General features: G+C 53.9%; 5 protein-coding genes across 5 annotated transcripts; 2 read left to right on the top strand and 3 right to left on the bottom strand.

Moving 5' to 3' along the window:
- Nucleotides 1-1250: 1250 nt before the first annotated feature.
- Nucleotides 1251-10592, bottom strand: IWZ02DRAFT_403498 (uncharacterized protein). Its single transcript, XM_066765644.1, has 7 exons — nt 10403-10592; nt 8874-10350; nt 8482-8822; nt 3920-8435; nt 3487-3874; nt 2382-3440; nt 1251-2327 (listed from the first exon to the last, which is right to left on the bottom strand). The coding sequence occupies exons 1-7, from the start codon at nt 10431-10433 to the stop codon at nt 1326-1328; spliced, it is 8814 nt and encodes a 2937-aa protein (XP_066621499.1). The 5' UTR covers nt 10434-10592; the 3' UTR covers nt 1251-1325.
- A 67-nt stretch (nt 10593-10659) lies between these two features.
- On the top strand, nt 10660-16213 carry IWZ02DRAFT_453744 (nucleoporin Nup186/Nup192/Nup205). Its single transcript, XM_066767676.1, has 5 exons — nt 10660-10926; nt 10975-15429; nt 15478-15633; nt 15724-16016; nt 16066-16213. The coding sequence occupies exons 1-5, from the start codon at nt 10743-10745 to the stop codon at nt 16111-16113; spliced, it is 5136 nt and encodes a 1711-aa protein (XP_066621498.1). The 5' UTR covers nt 10660-10742; the 3' UTR covers nt 16114-16213.
- IWZ02DRAFT_453741 (mitochondrial 37S ribosomal bS6m domain-containing protein) lies at nt 16214-17159 on the bottom strand. The gene is made up of 3 exons (XM_066767675.1): nt 17071-17159; nt 16987-17018; nt 16214-16900 (listed from the first exon to the last, which is right to left on the bottom strand). The coding sequence occupies exons 1-3, from the start codon at nt 17092-17094 to the stop codon at nt 16414-16416; spliced, it is 543 nt and encodes a 180-aa protein (XP_066621497.1). The 5' UTR covers nt 17095-17159; the 3' UTR covers nt 16214-16413.
- A 126-nt stretch (nt 17160-17285) lies between these two features.
- On the top strand, nt 17286-18167 carry IWZ02DRAFT_288489 (glycine cleavage H-protein-domain-containing protein). The gene is made up of 3 exons (XM_066763745.1): nt 17286-17521; nt 17583-17645; nt 17813-18167. Exons 1-3 carry the CDS (start codon nt 17371-17373, stop codon nt 18130-18132), a joined length of 534 nt encoding a protein of 177 aa, XP_066621496.1. The 5' UTR covers nt 17286-17370; the 3' UTR covers nt 18133-18167.
- Nucleotides 18168-18201: 34 nt separating this feature from the next.
- Nucleotides 18202-19275, bottom strand: IWZ02DRAFT_379490 (putative NAD binding Rossmann fold oxidoreductase; the record flags this gene model as incomplete). The annotated part of the gene is made up of 1 exon (XM_066765045.1): nt 18202-19275. One exon carries the CDS (start codon nt 19273-19275, stop codon nt 18202-18204), a length of 1074 nt encoding a protein of 357 aa, XP_066621495.1.
- Between the last annotated feature and the right edge of the window lie 878 nt (nt 19276-20153).

The following is a 20153-nucleotide window of genomic DNA, read 5'->3' as shown; positions in this document are numbered from 1 at the left end:
CCTCAGACCAGGGGACCCTGAATTTTATCTTGCGAGCGTTGAATCGTGCAGTAGACGCATGGACGAAAGCAAGCAGACGTACAGACTGTTTTTCCTTCATCATGACAGTTGCCGCCCTTCATTCGACCATCATCTTTCGCCAACTGGGGACTTGCCAACCTAACGACTAGGTATTGAGCGCACACGTGATTCTGCAGCGAAAGTGGGGAGTTCGGTTGCAGGGTAAAAGTTTTGAAGTGACTCGGAGAGAGATGAATTTGGTTGATGACAAATTTTAATGCACGCAAGAGTCGCTTTGCCCATGGTACTGTTGCTGAGAGAGAAACCATGAATTTTGTCCTTCAGCTTTTGTCAAAGATACAGCCGGCGCACCCAAGTAGCTACTCGTTTGAGCCAACCAGCCACCCAGCTACCCAGCCAGGCTGAAAGATCTCCGCCTCATCGAATGAATGCATACAGTGACCAAATGATGCACGAAAAGATCTCCCACTACCTCGCAAATATAATCGAAAGCCTAGTCACTCGCTCACTCACTCACTCCCTGCCATGCCGTGCGACCCACCACCACCCACAAATAGCCGGCCTTTCCTGAATATTACCTACCTACTCATTCGACACAATCAAGCAAGCAAGCAAGCAGGCAAGCAAAAAGCGAAAAATAAAATCAACATCACCCACCAGCCAGGCATCGAACACCTCGAGACAGACAGACTCGGCTGCCGGATTGGGCGTCTGGATAGCCGGCGGCGAATAGTAGTAATCCGAGTTTCTGAACAGGTTGTTAACCGAGCCGATGCCGCCTTTCCTCCCGATGCGACCCGCCAGCCGTACTTGACCGACGCTCCGGGTTCCCGCTGATGGCGCGTGAGGTGCTGTTGCGGATTACATCTATGGGTGGTGCTCAAGCCTGCTTTTCTGAGGTTGGATGCAATGTTGGGCTGCAAGGATTGAGAGAAGAGTTAGTGAGGGGCTGCGTGCATGCTTGCGGGGTCGAGTTGAGCGGACACCCGGTGCGGAGCGAGCTGGTCAGTCAATGTCGAAAGAAAGAGTTGAGTTGGTTGGTTGGCGTGTTCGTCGAGCAGGACAGCTAGACGGTGGCATGCTCTTCGTCGAGCGACAGAGGAGCAGTGGATGCGACAGCCCCAGTCGGAAGCGTGGGGTGTCGGGTTGTTGTGTGGTGGTGTTGGAGCAACAACGGCGCGAGCACTTGATAAAGGACAGTGTGCGGAAGACGGACAGTACTCACGCAAGAGCGGCGACATCATAGATTCTATATCGGTGCAGCAAACCTGAAGTAATGTACTCAACGACGAAAATCTCCCTCATCAGCACCACGCACTCCAGCCGGCAAACAAGACGGCCAAGTTGCGCTCATCCGTCGCTTGCTGTATGAGCTCCGCGACAGCCGCCGCACTGCTCAACGCCTTGCTCAACTTCCTCTCGACAACGCTGAGCGCCCTCCCAGCCTCACCTACGCCCTCCTCGGCCGTCTTGCGGCTGGCGACCCTCAAGATCTGCTGCTCCTCCCACTCCTCACCGCCAGCATTGGCGGCCGCCTCCTCGCCCTCCTGCATCTTCTTGGCTTTGAGCGGCGAGATGCTCCACGAGTAGAGCGGGTCGTAGCGCAGCACGTTGAGGATGGTCATGATCGAGTCGCGCTCGTCGCGCAGCGTGTCGAGCGTGAACTCGCAGCACCGTCGGAACACGCCCTCGGTCCCCGTGTACCCCATGGCGTCGACAATGTCGCGCGTGAGCCGGAACGGCACCACTTCTGGCACGGGCAGCACGCGCCCTGCCTCGAACGCGACGCCCAGGTCGATGTGCACTACTTCGCCCGTCGTTTGGTCCAGCAGGATGTTGTGGCAGTGTCGGTCGCCGAGGCCCAGGACGTGACCGAGGATGCTGATGGCGGCCGTCGAGCGCGCGTACGCCAGCCGCTTCTCAAACCAGTCGTCCGGGTCCGGGAACCGCTCGAGGAAGAAGAAGCGCAGCACGGGGTTGAAGTGTTTGCACACGTTCTTGTACATCTTGATGCGCTCTTCGTGCGTGTGTGCGGAGATGCCGTTGATCTCTTCGCGGCACTTGTTCTGCTTCCAGTCCTTGGGGTAGTATTGCTGGTGCGCGAGCTCGAGGTAGGACATGAGTGGCAAGGTATTTTGAACAAACTCGATGACGCCGGTTTTGGAAGAAAGCGGGACAACGCGATACGTCCGAATGTGCAGATTGCGCAGCCGCGTTGCTGGATGGCTTCGAAGCAATTGGCTGACGTGCTCAAACACTTGCTCCATGATGGCATCTTGCCGGAGGTCATCATTCCCAGATTTGTACTGCAAATATCAGCATTTAATCGAAACATTCAAGTCCGTCAGATCAGTACTTACCAGTTGCTTGTATGGCTTTCCATCACTTGCCAATGCCGTCACCACCTTGGGTTGACTCAGACCATTGGCAATGCCCATCGTTGGCTTGAAGCCGACAATGTATGGCAGCTGCTTGTAGTCCCGGTAATCTGCTAGTACTGGAATGTGCATCGTGATTGGTGGGATCTGAAGAGAGGGTATCGTGTTGATCAAGTGTTTAGAGGTGGAGTACTTGGCCATTGTGTAGTCTCTCTTACTCCTGAATTCCTTGTCATTCATCAAAGCCATGGCGTGATACTGCTCATTTGCGCGGTAAATTTTGTTCCAGTAGACGCAAGCTTCGGCATCCCCTTTCAACTTATTAGCAACGGAGGTCGCAGCTGCGCTCCGAGACTTGGCGGCATCATCCTTCGTGTTTGCCTTGGAACCTGAATAAATGTGATTCATGCCATGATATGGATGGTTTGCGCATATGCGGGCAACGAGACCCGTCAGGATCCCTTGGAATTCAGATTTTTCGGCCTGGAGTTTGGACGACATCTGATTCATGAGCACTACGAATTTTCCCTTCGGCACGGCGCCAACATGTTGGCCGACAGCATCATTGGCCAATGAGAGATGAGAGTATTCGAGCCATAGAGAAAACATGCGAAAGACGTCCTTGTCGTGCTCGTCAGAAGCTTGCAGGGCAAGCAAGTAGTTTTCAAGGCCTCCAGTGAGAAATTCGACGCGGTTTTCGCTCAGTCTGTGCGCTTCTTGCATATCCATGTTGAACCACTTGCGGGCTTTCCTCGCCTCGCGCTTGAAGGCTTCTTTTCTGTTGGCGTTCCGCTCGGCTTTCGCCAATCTTTCAAACTCCTGTGCGTCGGCTTCTCGGCGTTGGGCAAGGGTCTGCATGCGATTGTGGTCATCTATAAGGTCCTGGCTCTGAAGTTGTTGATCGCAAAATGCTGCGTATGCGTGGTAAGCGCGCCCAGCATCTATTCCGGTCTTGTGTTTTAGCTCTTCGATGGCAGGTTTCATGTAGTCTTCGGTGATCTCGTCCGGTTTTTTCAGCCTTGCCTCAGACGTATAATTGCCCTTGATCTGGTTAGCTTTTGAGATTCTCGGCTTGCACTTTACATACCAGCATTGTCAGGAGTGCGGAGCGAGAGGCAAAATCATCGTTTGTAGTCCTACTCTCCTCTTCAAGTTTCTGCAGCATCCTCACCGACGTCGTCTTTTCACCCTGGTCCCACAGAACCAAAGCCACTTGAAATTTTGCATCAGCTTCTGTCTCTAGCTGGAGTTGCCGGCAAGGCTCCACAAGATCCACGAGATAGGTGGCGGCTGTGAGAGATTCTTGCAAGGCGCCATGGCGTCTGAAAATGTCGACAGAATTGGTGAGAGCCTCCTGTTGGAGCTTTCGCAACTCCCTGGGCTTGGTATCGACAATTGCTTGCAAGCCCGGTTGCTTGGACATTAGACTAAACAGGGTTTCCCTCGATGAAATGATCGACCGGAAATCCTCAACGCTGAAAAAATTAGCTGGATATCATCAGAAACCAATTCAGACTTACCGAGCTTGATTAAACCATGTTGTACGCTCGATGACCATATCCCACGTTTTGTACAGTTGCTCCTCGCTTTTGGAGCTCAGAATCTCGTCGATTTCGTTTAGAGTGGCCATGGCCCGGAACGAAGAATGAAGAAGTTTCGCAGACGCATTCAGACCCGAGCACGCATCCATAACCTCGAGGAAACTCTGGTCTAGATTCTTGCGAACGGTGGCCAGATCATTCGAGTTGTGCAATCCTTGAAATGCTCTGAACAGAGCACTGGTATCAGACTTGTGCGTGACCGGCGCCCTGATTTCCCACTGTTCAAGCTTCTGCGCCGCTTCAAGAGTATACTCAATGTTGCTCCCGGAGCCCTTGAACTTGTCATTGACCAGCAGAGAATGCGTCAAGCTGTTGAGATTCAGCATTGTCAGATCTTTGATCATTTTCCCCGAGTCGGCCGTGGAGATGTTGTTGGACATGCGCATGTGGCTGTCCATCTGGGCTCCATGAAAGAGCAAGCCTTTCAATCCGTTCGATTCGTGGTCGAGGCGATCCAGCACACTCGACAAACCTGCTTCCTGTTCCACACCATAAAAGCAATCAGGCTCCTCCAGATTCCTGTATATGGACATTTGCAGTTCGAGGGAGATTGGCTGATGCGATGGTACCACGGATGAGCGTCGTGATGTATTAGCCGGTTGGTCAGAGTGGCATTCTGCAAAAAGAAGAGCCGTCGTGTGCATTCCACATTTGACTGCTGCCTCAGCGGCCTTGTGGTAATCGATGTCGAGCCACATTACACGGTCAGCTATCGTGCGCTCCATAGGGATCTCTTGAGTACGAAGGTAGAGAATTGCGCGGAGGATAGCTTTGACCTGGGGCACCTCTGCATCAGTGAACCGCCCGAACCAATTCCTGAACGCGGCTGAGATGGTCTGCTTGAGCTTTTGGTTGCCATCAAAATCCTTCTCGAGGACCAGGTGCAAGATGTATGGAAAAAGCTCTTCGGCAGAAGAATGAACCCTAGATAAAAGCCTTGGCAAAAACTCAATCACCCCGTCCCCGGGAGTCGAAGTTGCAAGCGAGATGCAAAGTCTTGCAATCCAATATGACAGTTTGTTGGGCTCTCTTGGGAGCAGACTCTCCTCCAGACTTTGATTCGTCTCTGGTTGATGTAAGGGGATCCTGTACGCATCATTCATGGTCATGCCCTCTACTACCACCAACGGCAGGACTTGACCAATTTCTTGCAGAAGTTCCTGATTGGGTGCTGAGGACAAGATCGCGCGGAGAGTCTGCTCGGCAAGACCAGTCTTGAAAGGCTGCTCTCCTTGGAGAAGATCTTCAAGGTGGGCGACAATTAACATGCGGGAGGTTTTATTCCCTCGTTTTCTCGCAACATCGACTCCGTTACTGCTTCGAGCTGCCTTTCGAATCTTTTCTTGTACCTCGCCACATGCGCTGTAGCTTCTTCCCAGGACCTTTGCTGCCCACAGTAAGTATTCTCGACTATTGTTTGACTTTTGGCTGGAATTCCAAACTTCGAGAGCATAAGCAGAGGCTCTGTCTGCCTCACCCAGGACGTCCTCCCGAAATGAGGCCGGCGGTCGAAAGTGACGGAAGAGAAAGCTGAATGCTAGATCTCGGGATGGCTCATTCAAGGCTTTTTTGGGATTGGATGAATCCTTGAGCAACGCCATGAGAAGATTGCTCTCTGGAGTATCGATGGTCGCATTACCACCCGTGCGCAACTCGCCAGCTGCTTTCGCAATGGCCCGAAAGACCTTCAAGCTAGTTTGCGTGTCTCTGTCTTCGGCGTTTTTCCCCATGTCGTTTATGCAAGTCTCAATGTAGAACCTGAACCATTTCCGGAATTTGGTAGCTTTCTGGATCGCGGTATCGTTCTCATGAGATGACGTGAGGAGGCCGTGTAGAGAAAACAGTATGGAAGTCGTATTGCCTGCGAGACATGACAAATTTGCTGTGAGGTAGGATTTGCCGTGCACAAACAGGTATTGTAAGATGCCAATTGTGTCTTCCGCACAGTGAATATCTGCCAGGTAAGGCCTGAGCGAAGCGAGACTCATTTGTAAAGGATAGCCCTCCCACACAACTGGTCCCGCCAGGGCAATTAAGAAGCGCATCTTTCGTATAACGGAGCATGCGTGCAAAGAGCCAAGAGCGGGGTGGATTTTGCTGAGCAGATACCTGAAGACGTAGGCGAAGCAATCGGCCGTCCAAAACGACTCCGCATTGAAACTTGCACGCCGTAGAGTACGCTTGATTAAATCGAATATGTGCTTTGACCTGAAAACTGGTTGTTGGTCCGAAGGTAGCTCGGCGACTGAAGAACTGAAGTCCTGTATCTGCTGAAGATATTGAGATAGCGAATGGAACTCGGGATTTCTTTCAATGCCCTTGTCGATGGAATCGTCCATTGGCGTAGCAAAGATGAAGATTGCGAGGATGCAGGGGAATTGCTGGCCGATGAGAGCTTTCCATCGGCTATCTCCGAGGAGCTCTTTTATCGCGTTTTCGCGCTTGTCATTGGCGTCCTTGGTCTTGTCAGGGAATGTATCATAGGCAATGATGTACGCGGCTGTCTTTGGTAGGCTGGCGATCGCCAAATCGACTTGGACAGCTTGGAGCTGATCAGTAAGGAAAGCAATTTCGTCTTTCTTGCCAAACATTGCAAGTTGACTGTAGACTTCGCCTGAGACATCTCGCAAAAGACTTGGAAGATCACAATATCCAAAAGCAGCGAAAGGTATCGTGCTCAGCCCTTGGTCGCTCTTAATCCACGTGTGGATCAGCTGGGGTGCAAAGATTCGGAATAATGCTCGAGAGTCTTCAAGATCCAGAGCCTTTGACAGCCAAGTGGTGCATTTTGCAGCATGTCCGCCGGCTTCCGGCACCACTCCCGCTGTCTCGAAGATGTGGTACACACAGCGACGCAACAAGGAATGCCACGCCGCCCCAAGACGGGCGTACCCTAGCATTCGTAGAGCCATCTTCTCAATGGAACTTGAATCTTCTGGCAAGTTTTCGTGCACACCGTTGAAAACTTCATCATGGGCGTCGATTGCGTACAGGCCGAAAACTTGGGGAAGACTCTCAATGACGTGGTATTTGACTAAGACATTTCCGTGTCTAAGAATCCAAAAAAGGCTTGTGCGCACATCCGGCGTTCCCGATTTCTTGAGTTTGTCAAGCTGTTCATGGCCAGGCTGGTGCTTTTGAGAAGACGGTCTTTCAACTTGTTGATTATTTGGTCGTATTTCCCGCAATTCGAGTTGCCCTGCGTAGTCAGGCTGTACTTTGAGGAGCTGGCAAAATAGTCTCGAAGCTTGGACAAGGACATCTGGTGACGCGGCGTCGGCGTTGAGGATGTTGATAATCCACTCATACAAATCGGCACCGAAGTCGTAGGCTGCTGAGTATGGATCGCTCCAGAGCTCAACCGTCCCATTCAAAAGCTCAGCAATGAGGCATATCGCTACCTCACTTCGTTCATGGTCATATTCCGGCAAGATCTCGTCAGCAGCATAGCTCAAAAGCGCATCGAAGTCTTTTGGGGTAAGCTGCAACGACGAAGACAACACTTCGACCATGAACTCTCGGCAGGACAGGAACTCTACTGGGGATAAAGAGACCAAGTAGTCCAGAAAAGCTTGGGGAACGTTGACATCTCCGTCTTGTGCATCTAGAGCCGTTGCCAGATATGCTAGCTTTGAAGCAATCGTGGCGCGTGATGCGTGCAGACTGTTCTTGAGAGTCAAGGCGTCCCGGGGAAAGTCCAAACGGTCGTTCTTGGCGATATGTCCACTTCTCTGAGATTCAAATTCGTCGTCGATTTCCATAGCATCCTTTTTGTGGCTTTTTCGATCACTCAAAGCACGAGAAAAATGTTTGGCGATCAGAGATATTACGATTCCGTTGACTTTTGCGGCATGTAGGGATTCGAGATTCGCAAGAACCGGGAGGCTTGGAGCAAGAGTCTCAAGAGTAGTATCAACTAGGGGCTGGTCAAAATCTGGGTTTGCCACGAGATTCGATAGCTCTTTGACCAATTTCTCGCTGCTACTTCGCAGTGGCTCGATCGCCTCAGTCTTTTGCGTCCAGGACAGCTGGACAGTCACCACGCAAAGAACTGTGATGGAATGGAGCATCTCATGGCTCAAGGTCGATGCACGGCTAGTTCGATGGCCCTCGAGGTACTGCAATGCCTGTTCTATATTGGAGACGCAAAAATCCAGCATGATTTTCTCGTTGTTGGCAGATCGACGTTGGTGTGCTGATACGGTGATTTGTCTCGGTTCAACGGCGAAGTCTTCTGTCTTAGACAGAAGCACCAAATAGTCGACCAATTCAGGACATTGGTTGGTCCGTAAAGCCGATATTGCGACAAGTCCAAGATTCGAGAAGGAACGTTGATCGTGCGGTGGCACTGGGAAGTCTGTGGTGCTGCAGAGAAGTCGAATGATATCCCATGCGTCGTAATTTTGAGATGAGTGAAATCGCCCAATGGATTGGACTATAAAGTATAAGCTGGCAGACCAAGACCGAGGTTGAAAACTTACAAGGGTTCCATTTGGACGAAAACCAGCGAAGCATTCGTTCAAGTACCGTGTCCAAGCTATGTGGGCTTTCTGCACCTCTGACGTCAACAATGCTAATCCAGAGGGAGACGGCTGCCTCATTGAAAGCGGCAGGTCCATTGAGCTCGACAGATGAGATGATCGCGTCAACAGTCTCCAGAACCACTGGCGAGTCGATCAGACCCAGGCGTAAGATCACGTCCATTACGTGCGCGGCGGCCCGCGATGAGGACTCCAAGCCAAGATTTCTTGAAGAAAGTTGCCACACAACAGCCCAAAGGGGCTTGAAATCCGGGGTTGCTGAAACGGATTGTACGGCACACCTAAAAATTTATGTCAGCGGAGACATTTATCTTGATGAGACAGTAACTTACGCAGCAGCTACAAGCATTGCCCAACTACTTATCGTCGCGCTGGCGTCAGATATATGGGCAATCAACCGTTCGAGCATCACTCGAATGGCCTCAGTGTTGTGGCCTACCTGTTGAACCATGAAGGAAGCCAATTGAAGAAAATGGAGCCTCTTTGGCTGCTGTGGGTTTGAGATCCCTCGAGAACAGTCTTCAAAATGCTCCAGGGCTCGCGGTCTCTTGGCCTCATTCACGTTAGACTCTGCTCGTTTTGGACGACTTTCGTCGAGGACGTTTGAAAAATATGCAGTGAAATAGAGCTTGGCCCAATTCTGCTCGGAACGAGCACTTCCCTGCTTGAGTCGAAACACTGGGAGAATGAATGGCGTATGCTCTCGAGGCCAATCCTTTTCGCAGCGCAGGCGAAGATCGTCGATCTGCAGCTGTTCACGCTCTCCGCGTTTAATAGAGTCATTGTTCATGGCTTCTACTAGGCCTGTAAGATCTGATCGTACATCCATCGACTGGGTATTCGGCGATTGTAGCAGGTATGTAACGTGTGCTTTGCTATACAGCAGAGTCACCAGCATTTCGTCCTTGAGGGCAGAAAGTTTGGTAGACCAGAGTTTCCTCACCAATGGAATGAGCCTTGGTATTGCTTGCTGGACCAAGGTGACAGATTCCAGGTGAACCCTCAAAATGACAGCATTAATTGCCGCAAAGGCATCGACTTGGGGTTGGCTCATGCTTCTTTTAGTCGCGAGCCAATCTATCAGCGTGGTCAAGATGGGTCCCGCGAATTCAGCAGGTGCGGCGTTGGTAGCCGAAACGAGATTCTTCAGACTTGCTACTAGATCATCGGCTATACCGTAGGTGTCTGCAGCCTGTCGCTGGCTACCAATGACCAGATCGGACCTTGCCGTGGATTCAGGCTGCATGGGCGTGCCTGCCCTTGGAGTGCCGGACCTGGAAGCACGATTCCCATGGTTGTGTCCGTTGGAGTACTGCGACTGTGACGAGTAGTCGGAGATGCCTTCGATACAAAACTCTGCGAGCGTGTTCCACAACGTCGGTTCCAAATGCTCGACATGAGGCGAAAAATCCAGGACAAGGCGCAGGCACTTGACGTAGCCAGGGGCGACGGGTCCAAAGAAATCCTTGGCAGGAGTCGTGAGCAATTGAATGACGTGAGTGACAACCATATTCAACGTGTTCGCGCGCATCTGCGGAATCCCAGCTGCTACGACAAGCCTTACGAGTCGACTCCATGTGAGCAGTCTCCGCCTGGCCTTTCCTTTGTTGGAGTTGGCAGTGTCTGCAGCTTTTGACGTTGAAAATAGCCTCCGTTCTTCTTCAATTAGCTCGGTCAGGGCGATGAAGATTTTCCTGCATGTGACGTTGGCAAGACCACCCGATTTAAGGGTGAGCTGCTGCAGGGTTTCTTTGAACTCTTGCTCGCTCTTGTCCCGCTCTTTTTCCCTGGTGTCTGCCTTGATCGCCTCTGTAAAGACGCGGTCAGTGAAGCCGGAGAGGAGTTGCGCTCCAACAAATACCAAGAACATCTTGCAGGGTTCGTGCTGCCATGCTGGAGGGCGTTGGTGAAATCCAAGCGCCAAGTTGGAGCACCTCAAGACGCGCAGTCACACACAATCTGGCTCATGACAGGCAGACGAGGCGTGTCGCTGCGAAATGGCGCTGCAGTCGCGACGCGGTAGGAGGGCGCGATGGTGTTGAGTCTCGGAGGTGATGCGGAGTATCTGTGCGCGTCAAGCGTCGGCGGCTCGGCGCGTCGTTTTCTGGTGGCCGTCAGTGAAGCTACTCCATCCAAACAAAGCTCCACCAGCTCCTCCCCGAAACCCCACGCCACGCAGCATTGCGGTGGAGCTTGCTGTCATGGCTGACAACGACGGTTTCGGTATCCTGCAGGGCCTCCACCGTGACCTGGTCGCTCTGTCCGAGTTGCGCCTGGGAAACATTGACCGACTCTGGGCGGAGCTGGAATCGCGCATCGACGAGTTCAAGCGGCTTTTGGACAAGCCCCGGAAAAACGACAGGAGCCGCGAAGCTCTAAAAGCCAGTCGGTCCACCTCAATGGCCTTGCGCTGCCGCTGCTGACTCTTTGCAGACACCCTCAAGGTTGACGAGGACGAGTACGAGATCAATGACGAATTCAAGCAGACGACGATACGGGTTGCGGACGCCTTGGACCTTGACGAGATTGAGTCGGCCAGAATCTGCTACGCCGCCCAGCAAGACATCGTCGGCCTTGACCGATCCCTGTTCGCCGCGTCCGTCATCAGATTCCACGAGCGCCGCCAATTCCTTCTCGAAAGCTGGCGCCTGTTGCTGAAATCTGCTGCCGATCCTGACTGCGTCGATCAAATTCGTTATGGAGTCTACATGCGCCTTGTTCTCGGAGTGGAGGAAACCGGTCGGTTGCAAAACGGGCACGCATACTGGCAAAAGTGCTTGGCGAGCATGGGCGAGATTGAGAAGTGGCTCCAGGGCGTTGGAGAAAGCATACTCGCTGGATCCGTCGTCGGAAAGGCAACAACATCGGAAGAGATGGAGATGTTGGAGTACCAGCGAAAAAGCCTGACATCCCAACACCAGTCCCTGTCGGCCATCTGTACGCTGCTCGCTAAGGCTGGCTTCATCAGTGTCGACAATTTCCGGGTATTACTGGATACACTCAAGTCTTTGAACAAGCATGACCTCATTGTCGTCCACTATGTTCCCATCACGACCGCTGCCATCCACCAGCTGTTCTCGGCAGAAGGTTCTGCCTCAATCGACGATGCAATCAGGGTGCACGGCACGATAGTCGCAGGCAAGGACGCTCCTGGATGGGGTTTGCGAAATTTTCACGCCGCCGTCATGGTCTGGTGGCTGGCAGAATACAGCGGACGTTACATCGATCCGGGGCCACTCCCAACGGGGATCAATATTGAGGCGGAGGCGGAACAAAGATCCCAGCTTTTCTTAGACGCTTTGAAGGATGGGGCTTTTCACTTTATGCTGGCTACCAGCCAAGATGTGAAGCCCAACAGGTGGTATGACCCAGCCAAAGCACGGCTTCTATCCTTCCTCCTTCAGGAAGCGCCATCACTGCCATCAGACTCGATATCAATTCTGGATTACTTTCGATCGCTGTATGCGGAGCAGATGCAGCTGTTTATCGATGCCTTCATCACAAACATGCCAGATCCTCTGCGCAAGCTCAAAGTGGAAGAAGACGACAAGCGACGGCTTATCCACTCTCGTTTCCAGCCGGGCCATATGGAGCAAGAATTGCATTTGGAACGCTTTCTTCTCATCGTTTCCTACGCCTTTGCGGAGAGCCCAGATGCCGCGCAAAACTTTTGGTCAGACACGGAAGGAAACCTGTATGGGTTTCTGCAGTGGGCAGCCAAACGCCAAACCACGCCTCGGACAGCAGCGTTTTGTGAGATGCTGAGGTCTCTATCTGAAGGCGAGGAATGCGCAACAGCCGCGCATAGATTTCTGCAGGAGGAAGGTGCTGTAGCATCAGGCAAACTTCGGCGGACAAGCTCGCTGAGCTACCAGCACATCCTGAGCGAGTTGAGCTACTATGCGACGAGTCTCAAGGACAAGTCTGCTGCCCTGACTGGGAGCGGCTACAAGCAACCGGCGTTGAACACCGACGACCACCTCGTGGAACCAGAGACGGCAATGATGCTCGAGTGCCACATGCGCCTACTGGCGCATCTGTTCAGGGAGAGCTCAGAAGCCCGCAGCTGGATACTGACCCAGGCAACCGTCAACGTAGTGGATACTCTTCTTCAACTTTTCACCACCATTTCGGTGGACAACCGGTTGTCAACGGAAAGTCGCCGCTTGAGAGCCTGCATCTTCAGCGTCCTGAGCTCGCTTCTCTCTGGCAAGACCCCACAAGTCGGCGATGCTCTTTGGAGCAGTCTGGACCACTGGATTGTCTACGGCGCCATACCCTCTGGCATAGCCCCCAGGACCCTCCAGCCCGAGACTCCACAACGAATCTTCTTCGAAACCGTCAACAGTGACTATGATGAAGCGACTGCTTTCCTGAATCTCCTCACTGCTCTGATATCCCCTTACTCCGAGGAAGCAAGTCTGACCGGAACATTGCCATTCCCCGAGACGCTTGGCTCGGCTTATCGAAGACCTGGCATCGACAAATACGTCGACTTTGCATTGGAGCGAGTATTTGGCGTCATGTGCAAGAGGATTGAGGATCCTTTACAGTTGCACGTCCTGCGATGGCACTGCTTGAATTTCATCTCCATTTGCCTCTCCACTTTCAACGAAGACTTGGTAGTATTCGCCACCAAGTCCAACATTTCCGTGGACGAAGCGATAAACTCTTCGACTTTGAGTGTCTATGTCCAGCTGCATCCCTTTGCTAGGGTTATGGAGTGGCTCTTCAACGACAGCGTCATTGACTGCCTCTTTGCCGCAGCACATCAGGATCCGGTCAAGGTCAATGACGCGACTGCAGACTCGCCGCTCCTCATGTCTGTGGTGAAAGCCGTTCAGGTCTTGGATCAGATCATGAAACTCCAGAGCACATATCTCAGCATAGTGAGGCGAGAGAAGTCGCAAACCTCGAATCAAAGGCGCGTTGCCAATACGGCTTTGACGTCTTTTGACGACGCCATCTTGAATCATCTCAGCATCATCGTCGACCTCGGTCTTTACTGCGGCACCGGGCATCAAGATTTGACAATCCTTTCGCTCGATCTCCTTCGGGAGCTCTCTTCATCGCCCAAATTAGTCGTCTCTCCTACTGCAGGATTTGGGTCTCGCTCAGACCGCAGCAAGATGATTGGCATTATGGAGAAGGACGGAGACTCTGAACGCATTGCCAAAGCCCTCATTGCCGAAATGCAGCTGGACATTCGAGAGTTCGAAGTTGGTCCCATTGCGCCCGGATACATCATCAAAAACGGCATTCTCGACTTTTTGAACGAATGCCTCAAGGCTCTTCCCAACCGCCCGACTGTCGCTCATCTCTTGCTGGGCTTCGATTGCGGGAGCAGCTCTCTTGATGTTGCTGAGGACGGGCTTTTTGCAAGTGGCAATGCTCTGTTCCACGCGATTTTGCGCCTGTCTGTTGAGTACCCCGAAATGATTGACGAGTCATTCGTGCCATGGTCGAGTACGATCAAGCAAAAATGCATCGAAATTCTCATGAAGCTATGGAGATCGCCTCTGTCATCCGGATTCGTTATGGCTGAGCTTCGAGCAAGCGACTTCTTTACCAACCAAATGCTCGGCCAACACTTGGTCGACGGCAACACCCTGTTTGCCGGCACGACCATTTCCGATCCCGACTTCGTCTTTGGCGAGTTCGCAGTAGCTCTGGAAACGTCCTTCCGGCAAAGGACGGCGTTCTACGAATACACAGCACGGGAGTTGCGCCTGGTCGGCGATCTCCCTACGTCGAGGGCGCGCATGCAATCGACGCTACTGGGTGTGACGGTCATGTCAGACGGCACCCAGATTCAGAACCCCAATGTTTTTGATCTGTTTGACTTTATGGAACTCGAAGTTGCCGATGACTTTGGCTACCCTGTTGTTGCACTCCTTGGAAACCTCGATTTCAAGCCGTGTCAAAAAGACAATGGCAACCTGAAGCCCACCAAAGGGATTTTGTCAGCGACAGTCGACCCCGAATACGACATGAAGAGTGTGCAAGAGCTCATCACACTTCAGTCTACCCACTTGCGTCGTTCCGGAAGACTTTCCGTTCCGGCTGAAGAGCAACAACTTTTGAACGAAGTGGAGACGCTTCAATTGTATTTCACTGGCATGAATCAGCGGCGTAGCATTGCGTTCGCCAAAAGAGATGTCCTCAGGGCTTGGGTCCAGCTCATGGTCGTTTTGGTCGAGAAGTGCGAGTTTGACGAAACAACCAAATCGTCGTTCATTCTTCAAGCGCTGCAGGTCATCCTGCCCAAGTTAGAGAAGGCTTACAATGAGGACGTGCCGACAGCTACTGAGCTCGCGGGCTTGGCAAGAGCGCTTTTGACGAATGTCGATTTCCAGTCCGCAGACATGCAGGTCAAATCAAAGGCTGGAGACATGACCAAGGACAGGCTTTTGCAGCTCTTCCGCGTTGCTCTTGACGGAATCTACTGCTCAGTCTCAAGTCCTGAGTTGCGGGAAATTTGCTACCAGATTTGCTACCGATATATTCGGGGTACGGCCACGGAGAAGACCACGACCGCGCCCAACGGGGCTTTGGATCGTTCTTTTAGTGGCTCTCTCGCAGCATCCATGGCTACATCCAAGGCCTTGACGCCCACCGGACCCAAATTGGCTACTCTGAATGGTCACACTATGCGGGTTGTCAAGTCTGCTGGCAACAAGTTGATTAACGTCGTCTGTGACGATGCATATGCTGGACAGGGTACGAGCAGAGTCTCTGCGCTCCTGTTCCTGGAGTCTCTGGTATCGCTGGCAACGCGCGAAGACTCGAGGTATATTCTCGACTCGCTTGTTCGCCTCAACTTTGTGGACGTGCTTGTCGACAGCATCAAGGTCATCCCCAACGAAATCCAAACTGCCAAATCCGCAGGTAGTGTAGTTCCTCTCCGCTCTCCCCTTCAGAGCTAACATTTTCCAGACATCCCCCTCCTCCTCTCCTTCATTGACGCCTGTCTCTCCGTCCTCCTCCGTATCTCGCAGACCAGACTAGGCGCCGCCCACATCTTCAACGCTGGCCTCTTCAACTCGGTCCGCGAGTCGAAAATATTCAGCACAGACCCAGACTTTGGATTTGGTACGGATTTCTCTAGCAAGCATCCGGCATCGATGCGTCTGAAGTCCCAGCAACAACAAAACACGGCTAACGCAACCAAAAAATCAACAGAAATCGACAACGCCAACGCCCTCTCGAAATTCTTCGACCTCATGCTCTCGGTGCTCCGTGTCGTCAACAGCGTCCTCATAACTCGTGGCCCGCAAAACGAAGCCTGCCGCGAGACGGGCCGGCTGTTCATCGTCGAGAATCGACCGTCGATCGTCAGCATCTTCAAGCGGCATGCTGGCGTCGGCGGGTACGGCGGTATGGCCAAGGGCAAGGAGGCCGAGGCCATGCAGGCGCAGTTGGATGAGTTGGTGGATAATTTGTGCGTGTTGATTCACGTTACGGGATTCGTCGAGGTAAGCTTTCCGTGAATCAGTGAGATGGAAAATGGCTAATGCATGGTAGTGGGAGGAGGATCACGACGAGAACCCAAAGGCATTTGCATTTTCATGAGCTCGTCGGGCCCGGCATAGCGTCTTTGATTTGATTGCGAGGATAGGACTGCAGCAGATGCATTGGGGAGTTGGTTCAAAAGGACGTCTTCTACCGGAAAAAAATTTCAAGTCTTGTGGATATTGCTCTTTTTTGAAGTTGATCATTGCCTCCTGTCTGCAGTGACTCCCTTCATGTCTCCCTTTCCCTATGCCCAAACGAACGCCGCAAGCCATGACTGCCCGTTTATCCCAACCGTAAGCATTCACTCCTACCGAAAGAACTGCGTGGATTGTAAATGCCGTGCCATTCCCTCTTATACTATGGCCTTTGCTGTGACCCTTGCTGCGACTGTCCATTTCCAGCCCTCGACTGCGCTTGACTGCTCCGAAAACCTGAATTGCCATTCTGCAAAACCTGCGCCGCCTGGCGCTCCGAATCGACGTTCAAATAGTCCCAGAGGCTCTTCTTCGCCTCATGCAGTTCAGCGTAGCTAACGGGGTCGCTACTGACGGTGGAGAGGCCAGAGCCCCAGGGCGCGGTGCCGGGGACGTCGGCAATGTCGGCGAGCTTGTCGCCGAGCTTGACCATGGTGTAGCGGATGAGCCGCGGGTCGAGCGACATGGTGCGGCGCAGCTGGTGCTGGGCGTACGACGACGCGTCGAAGCGCAGGATGAAGTGGTGCCCCGATGTGTGCGTCATTTGGTGCTTGCGCGTTGGTCGAGGGAGCTGGAATACGCCCCAGTTGGTCACGCCGCGCACGACGCCACCTGAGTTGAGGATGATGGTGCCCGCGGATTTGGCAATTCTGAGAACGTGCGAGGGATATGTCAGATTGGGTTTTGGGAGGGGGGATTGCGGACGGGGTGGGTGTGGAGCGTGAGGTGTGCGTACTCTTTTACTTCATTGAGCTTGCCCGGCCGGACCTGTGCGCTGTTAGCCATGGAGTGACAGGGAAGGAGAGGCAATTGAACGTACAATGCCAATCATTTCGTACAGCATGGCGGCGGTGGTTGTCCAGAAGCACGTCTACAACCAAGCACCACAGTCGCGAACTTCTCGAGATGCGCCGGCAATGGAGTAAGGTAGAGTCGCTCCGCCGTCAGGGCCCGCGTCGGCCCCGCTGCAACGTTTCTCCGCTGGCATGGACTGCTCCGCGCCCTAGCTGCAGTCGCGCGGCAATGACATGTGCGCTTCTCGTCATCGAGCTTGCACCTTGGTTATCTTGGCCTAGCACCTCTTTACCTCTCCCCTCGACGCGCAAAAGACAAAGCAAAAATGGCCTCCCGAACCTCAATTGTGCGCGCCGCTCGCCAGTTCTCCTCCTGCAGCTTTGCGCGGCCACAGCGTCCCGCATTCGCATGCAGAGCTGCTGCTGCTGCTTCCTGGAAGCTGAGCTCCGCGAGACCCTTCTCTGTGTCGGCGGCTGGTACGTGAGACCGACACACGTTCTCAAATCCCACGAGCGCTAACAAAGGAATGCTCCGCAGTCCGCGCCAAAAAGTACACCGAAGACCACGAGTGGGTTGAGCTCGCAGCCGATGGCAAGACGTGTACGTCGCTCCCATCCTTGAGTCCTTCCCTTTGCCCGCCGCGGCCTTCTCGGCGACAACCCCAGTCCTGATTCACCGAGCAACCCACCCAATTGTTATCTTGGGTCGGGAAGCCTGACTTCGGCCTAAGAACAAACTGGATTGACAATTGAACGCGTTTTTCACAGTCACGCTCGGCGTGTCCGCCTACGCCGCCAACGCCCTCGGAGACGTCGTCTACGTCGAGCTGCCGCAGGAGGACCAGGCGTACGGCGCCAACGACACGATTGGGTCGGTCGAGTCGGTCAAGAGCGCGTCGGACATTCTGACGCCGCTGCCGGGCAAGGTGGTGGGCATCAACAAGCTGCTCGAGGAGAAGCCGGCGACGATAAACAAGAGCCCCGAGGGCGACGGCTGGATTGCCAAGTTTGAGCTCGAGGGCGACAAGAGCCAGGTCGACGCGTTGATGAGCGAGGAGGATTACAACAAGTTCACCACCGAGGAATGAGCATAGCGACCACCTTGATAAATCATCATCGCTTGGGTATTGACACTTTCACTGTTAACCCTTGACTACCTACACGTCCAGAGTCTTGCCCATCTTGGAGCTCTCCTTCGCCAGCTCAATCAACCGAATGACGCTGGCAGCCTCTGTCGCCGTGACGGGGACGTCTCCCTTGCCGTCCAGCGCGTCGGCAAATATTCTGTAGTACTCGAGATAGGTCTTGGGCTCGACTGCCACGGGCTCCTTTCCAATGTTGCCGTCCTTGACCAGTGTCAGATTGTAATTGCTAGAAGGCTCCCTTCCCAGCTCCGACGATGTGTTGCTCAGTCCCGACAGGAGCTGATCCTCCTGAGGGTCAAGATTGTACTTCTTGAAAGATCCCTTCTCACCGCGCACCCAGAACCTGAGCTGGTCCTGCTCGGCGCTGAGGACGCCGACCTTGGCCGTCGCGAGCAAGCCGTCGGCGTAGTGCAGCAGCACCGTAAACGAGTCGCCCGCGCCCGAATCATGGTTGGGCGCGCCAGCCCGCTGGTTCCAGATGAAGCCCGTCACCCGAACCGGCAGGCCAAACAGATGCACAATCTGATCCAGCAAGTGTGTTCCAAGATCATAAATGGCGCCATTTCCCGGACGCGGCTCCGCCTTCCAGCTGGCCCGCAGCGTGGGCGAGTAGCGATCAAAGTGGCTCTCGAACTCGACGACGCGGCCAAGCGCGCCGTCCTTCACCAGCCGCGACGCCGCCAGGAAGTCGGCGTCCCAGCGGCGGTTCTGGTACACGGCCAGGAGCTTCCCGGTGCTCTGCGCGACGCGCACCAGCTCGTCGGCCTCGGCGGCCGTCGGCACGAAGGGCTTCTCGACGACGACGTGCTTGCCGGCCTCGAGCGCGGCCTTGGTCAGCTCGAAGTGGCTGTCTGGCAGCGACGTCACGACGACGACGTGCACAGCTGGGTCGGCGAGGAGCGTGGCGGCGTCGCGGAAGAGCTGGATGCCCGGGTGGTCGTGCGAGGCGTCGTTGTCGGCTGTGGGGTTGCGCTGCAGCACGGCGTACAGGCGCAGCGAGGGCGTCTGCGTGATGAAGGGGATGTGAAAGACTTTGGCCGAGAGGCCGTAGCCGATGACGGCGACGTTGTGAGGAGCGGAAGCCATGATCGATGGGAGTGAGTGTGGTCTCAATTGAATGTGGTTGCTGGTGTTGGTGAGGTGTGGGGAGATGATGATGCAGCAGACGCCGACGACAACCTGGACCAACTGGACCTTGCCAATATTCGTGGTCACATCAACAGCTTTATATCCTCGCGCCGCGCTGTGGAAGCCTTCAACACAATGAGTCAAATACCAAATTAATCGATCGAGCCACCCGTCCAGCCCCAGCACGCACTCCGTCTGCTGGTTGCTCTCGCGCGCGCGGAGCTCATATCCTGCACCTGGCAATCCGCCCGCCGCGCCAGCAGCTGCCCCGCCTCGAGTCATTGCACCATCATCGCAAAACGCCTGAGCGCCAAATCGCCGCCGCACTCATCCTGATCGTCAGCCTTGAGCTGGAAAATCGTTTCCGCGCCCAGTTCGACTGATGTGGTTCAAGCAAGCACACAAGAAGATTTGCAACTGACGGAGCTAAGGCGGGGTTGATGCTGCGGACGGGAGGAGGAGGGGCAGCTCAGCTCTTGTTCTCCGTCGTTTTGCCGCCGACGAGGCAAAGGAGCGCCGGCTGGTGGCTTGCGAGGTGTCGATCTGCGTTCCCCCCCGTGGGACGAGTCTTCTGCTCTTGCGCTGGTGATGATGATGATGATGATATGGAACTTGCGGTGTCTGCTTTGGGCTGTCGTATTCGGATGCTGTTGAGCTCCTGATACTGTCGCGTGTTTGTCTATCTGCCTGTATGTGCGGGTTGGAGGAGGTGGAGACTGACTGGAGAAAGGCCGGGGCAGCAAAAGTTGTAGAGGAGGGCAGCAGATGGGGAGCGTTCGTACGCTTCACCAGGTACCAGCTGAGAGAGCCGGACGGAAGAGCTACGCTACGCCAGT

The sequence above is a fragment of the Phyllosticta citriasiana genome (genome assembly GCF_038021145.1).
Source record: "Phyllosticta citriasiana strain CBS 120426 chromosome Unknown IWZ02scaffold_8, whole genome shotgun sequence".
Lineage (NCBI taxonomy): Eukaryota > Fungi > Ascomycota > Dothideomycetes > Botryosphaeriales > Phyllostictaceae > Phyllosticta > Phyllosticta citriasiana.
The sequence above is the reverse complement of the archived record's forward strand: the minus strand, read 5'-3'. Positions and strand labels throughout refer to the sequence as shown.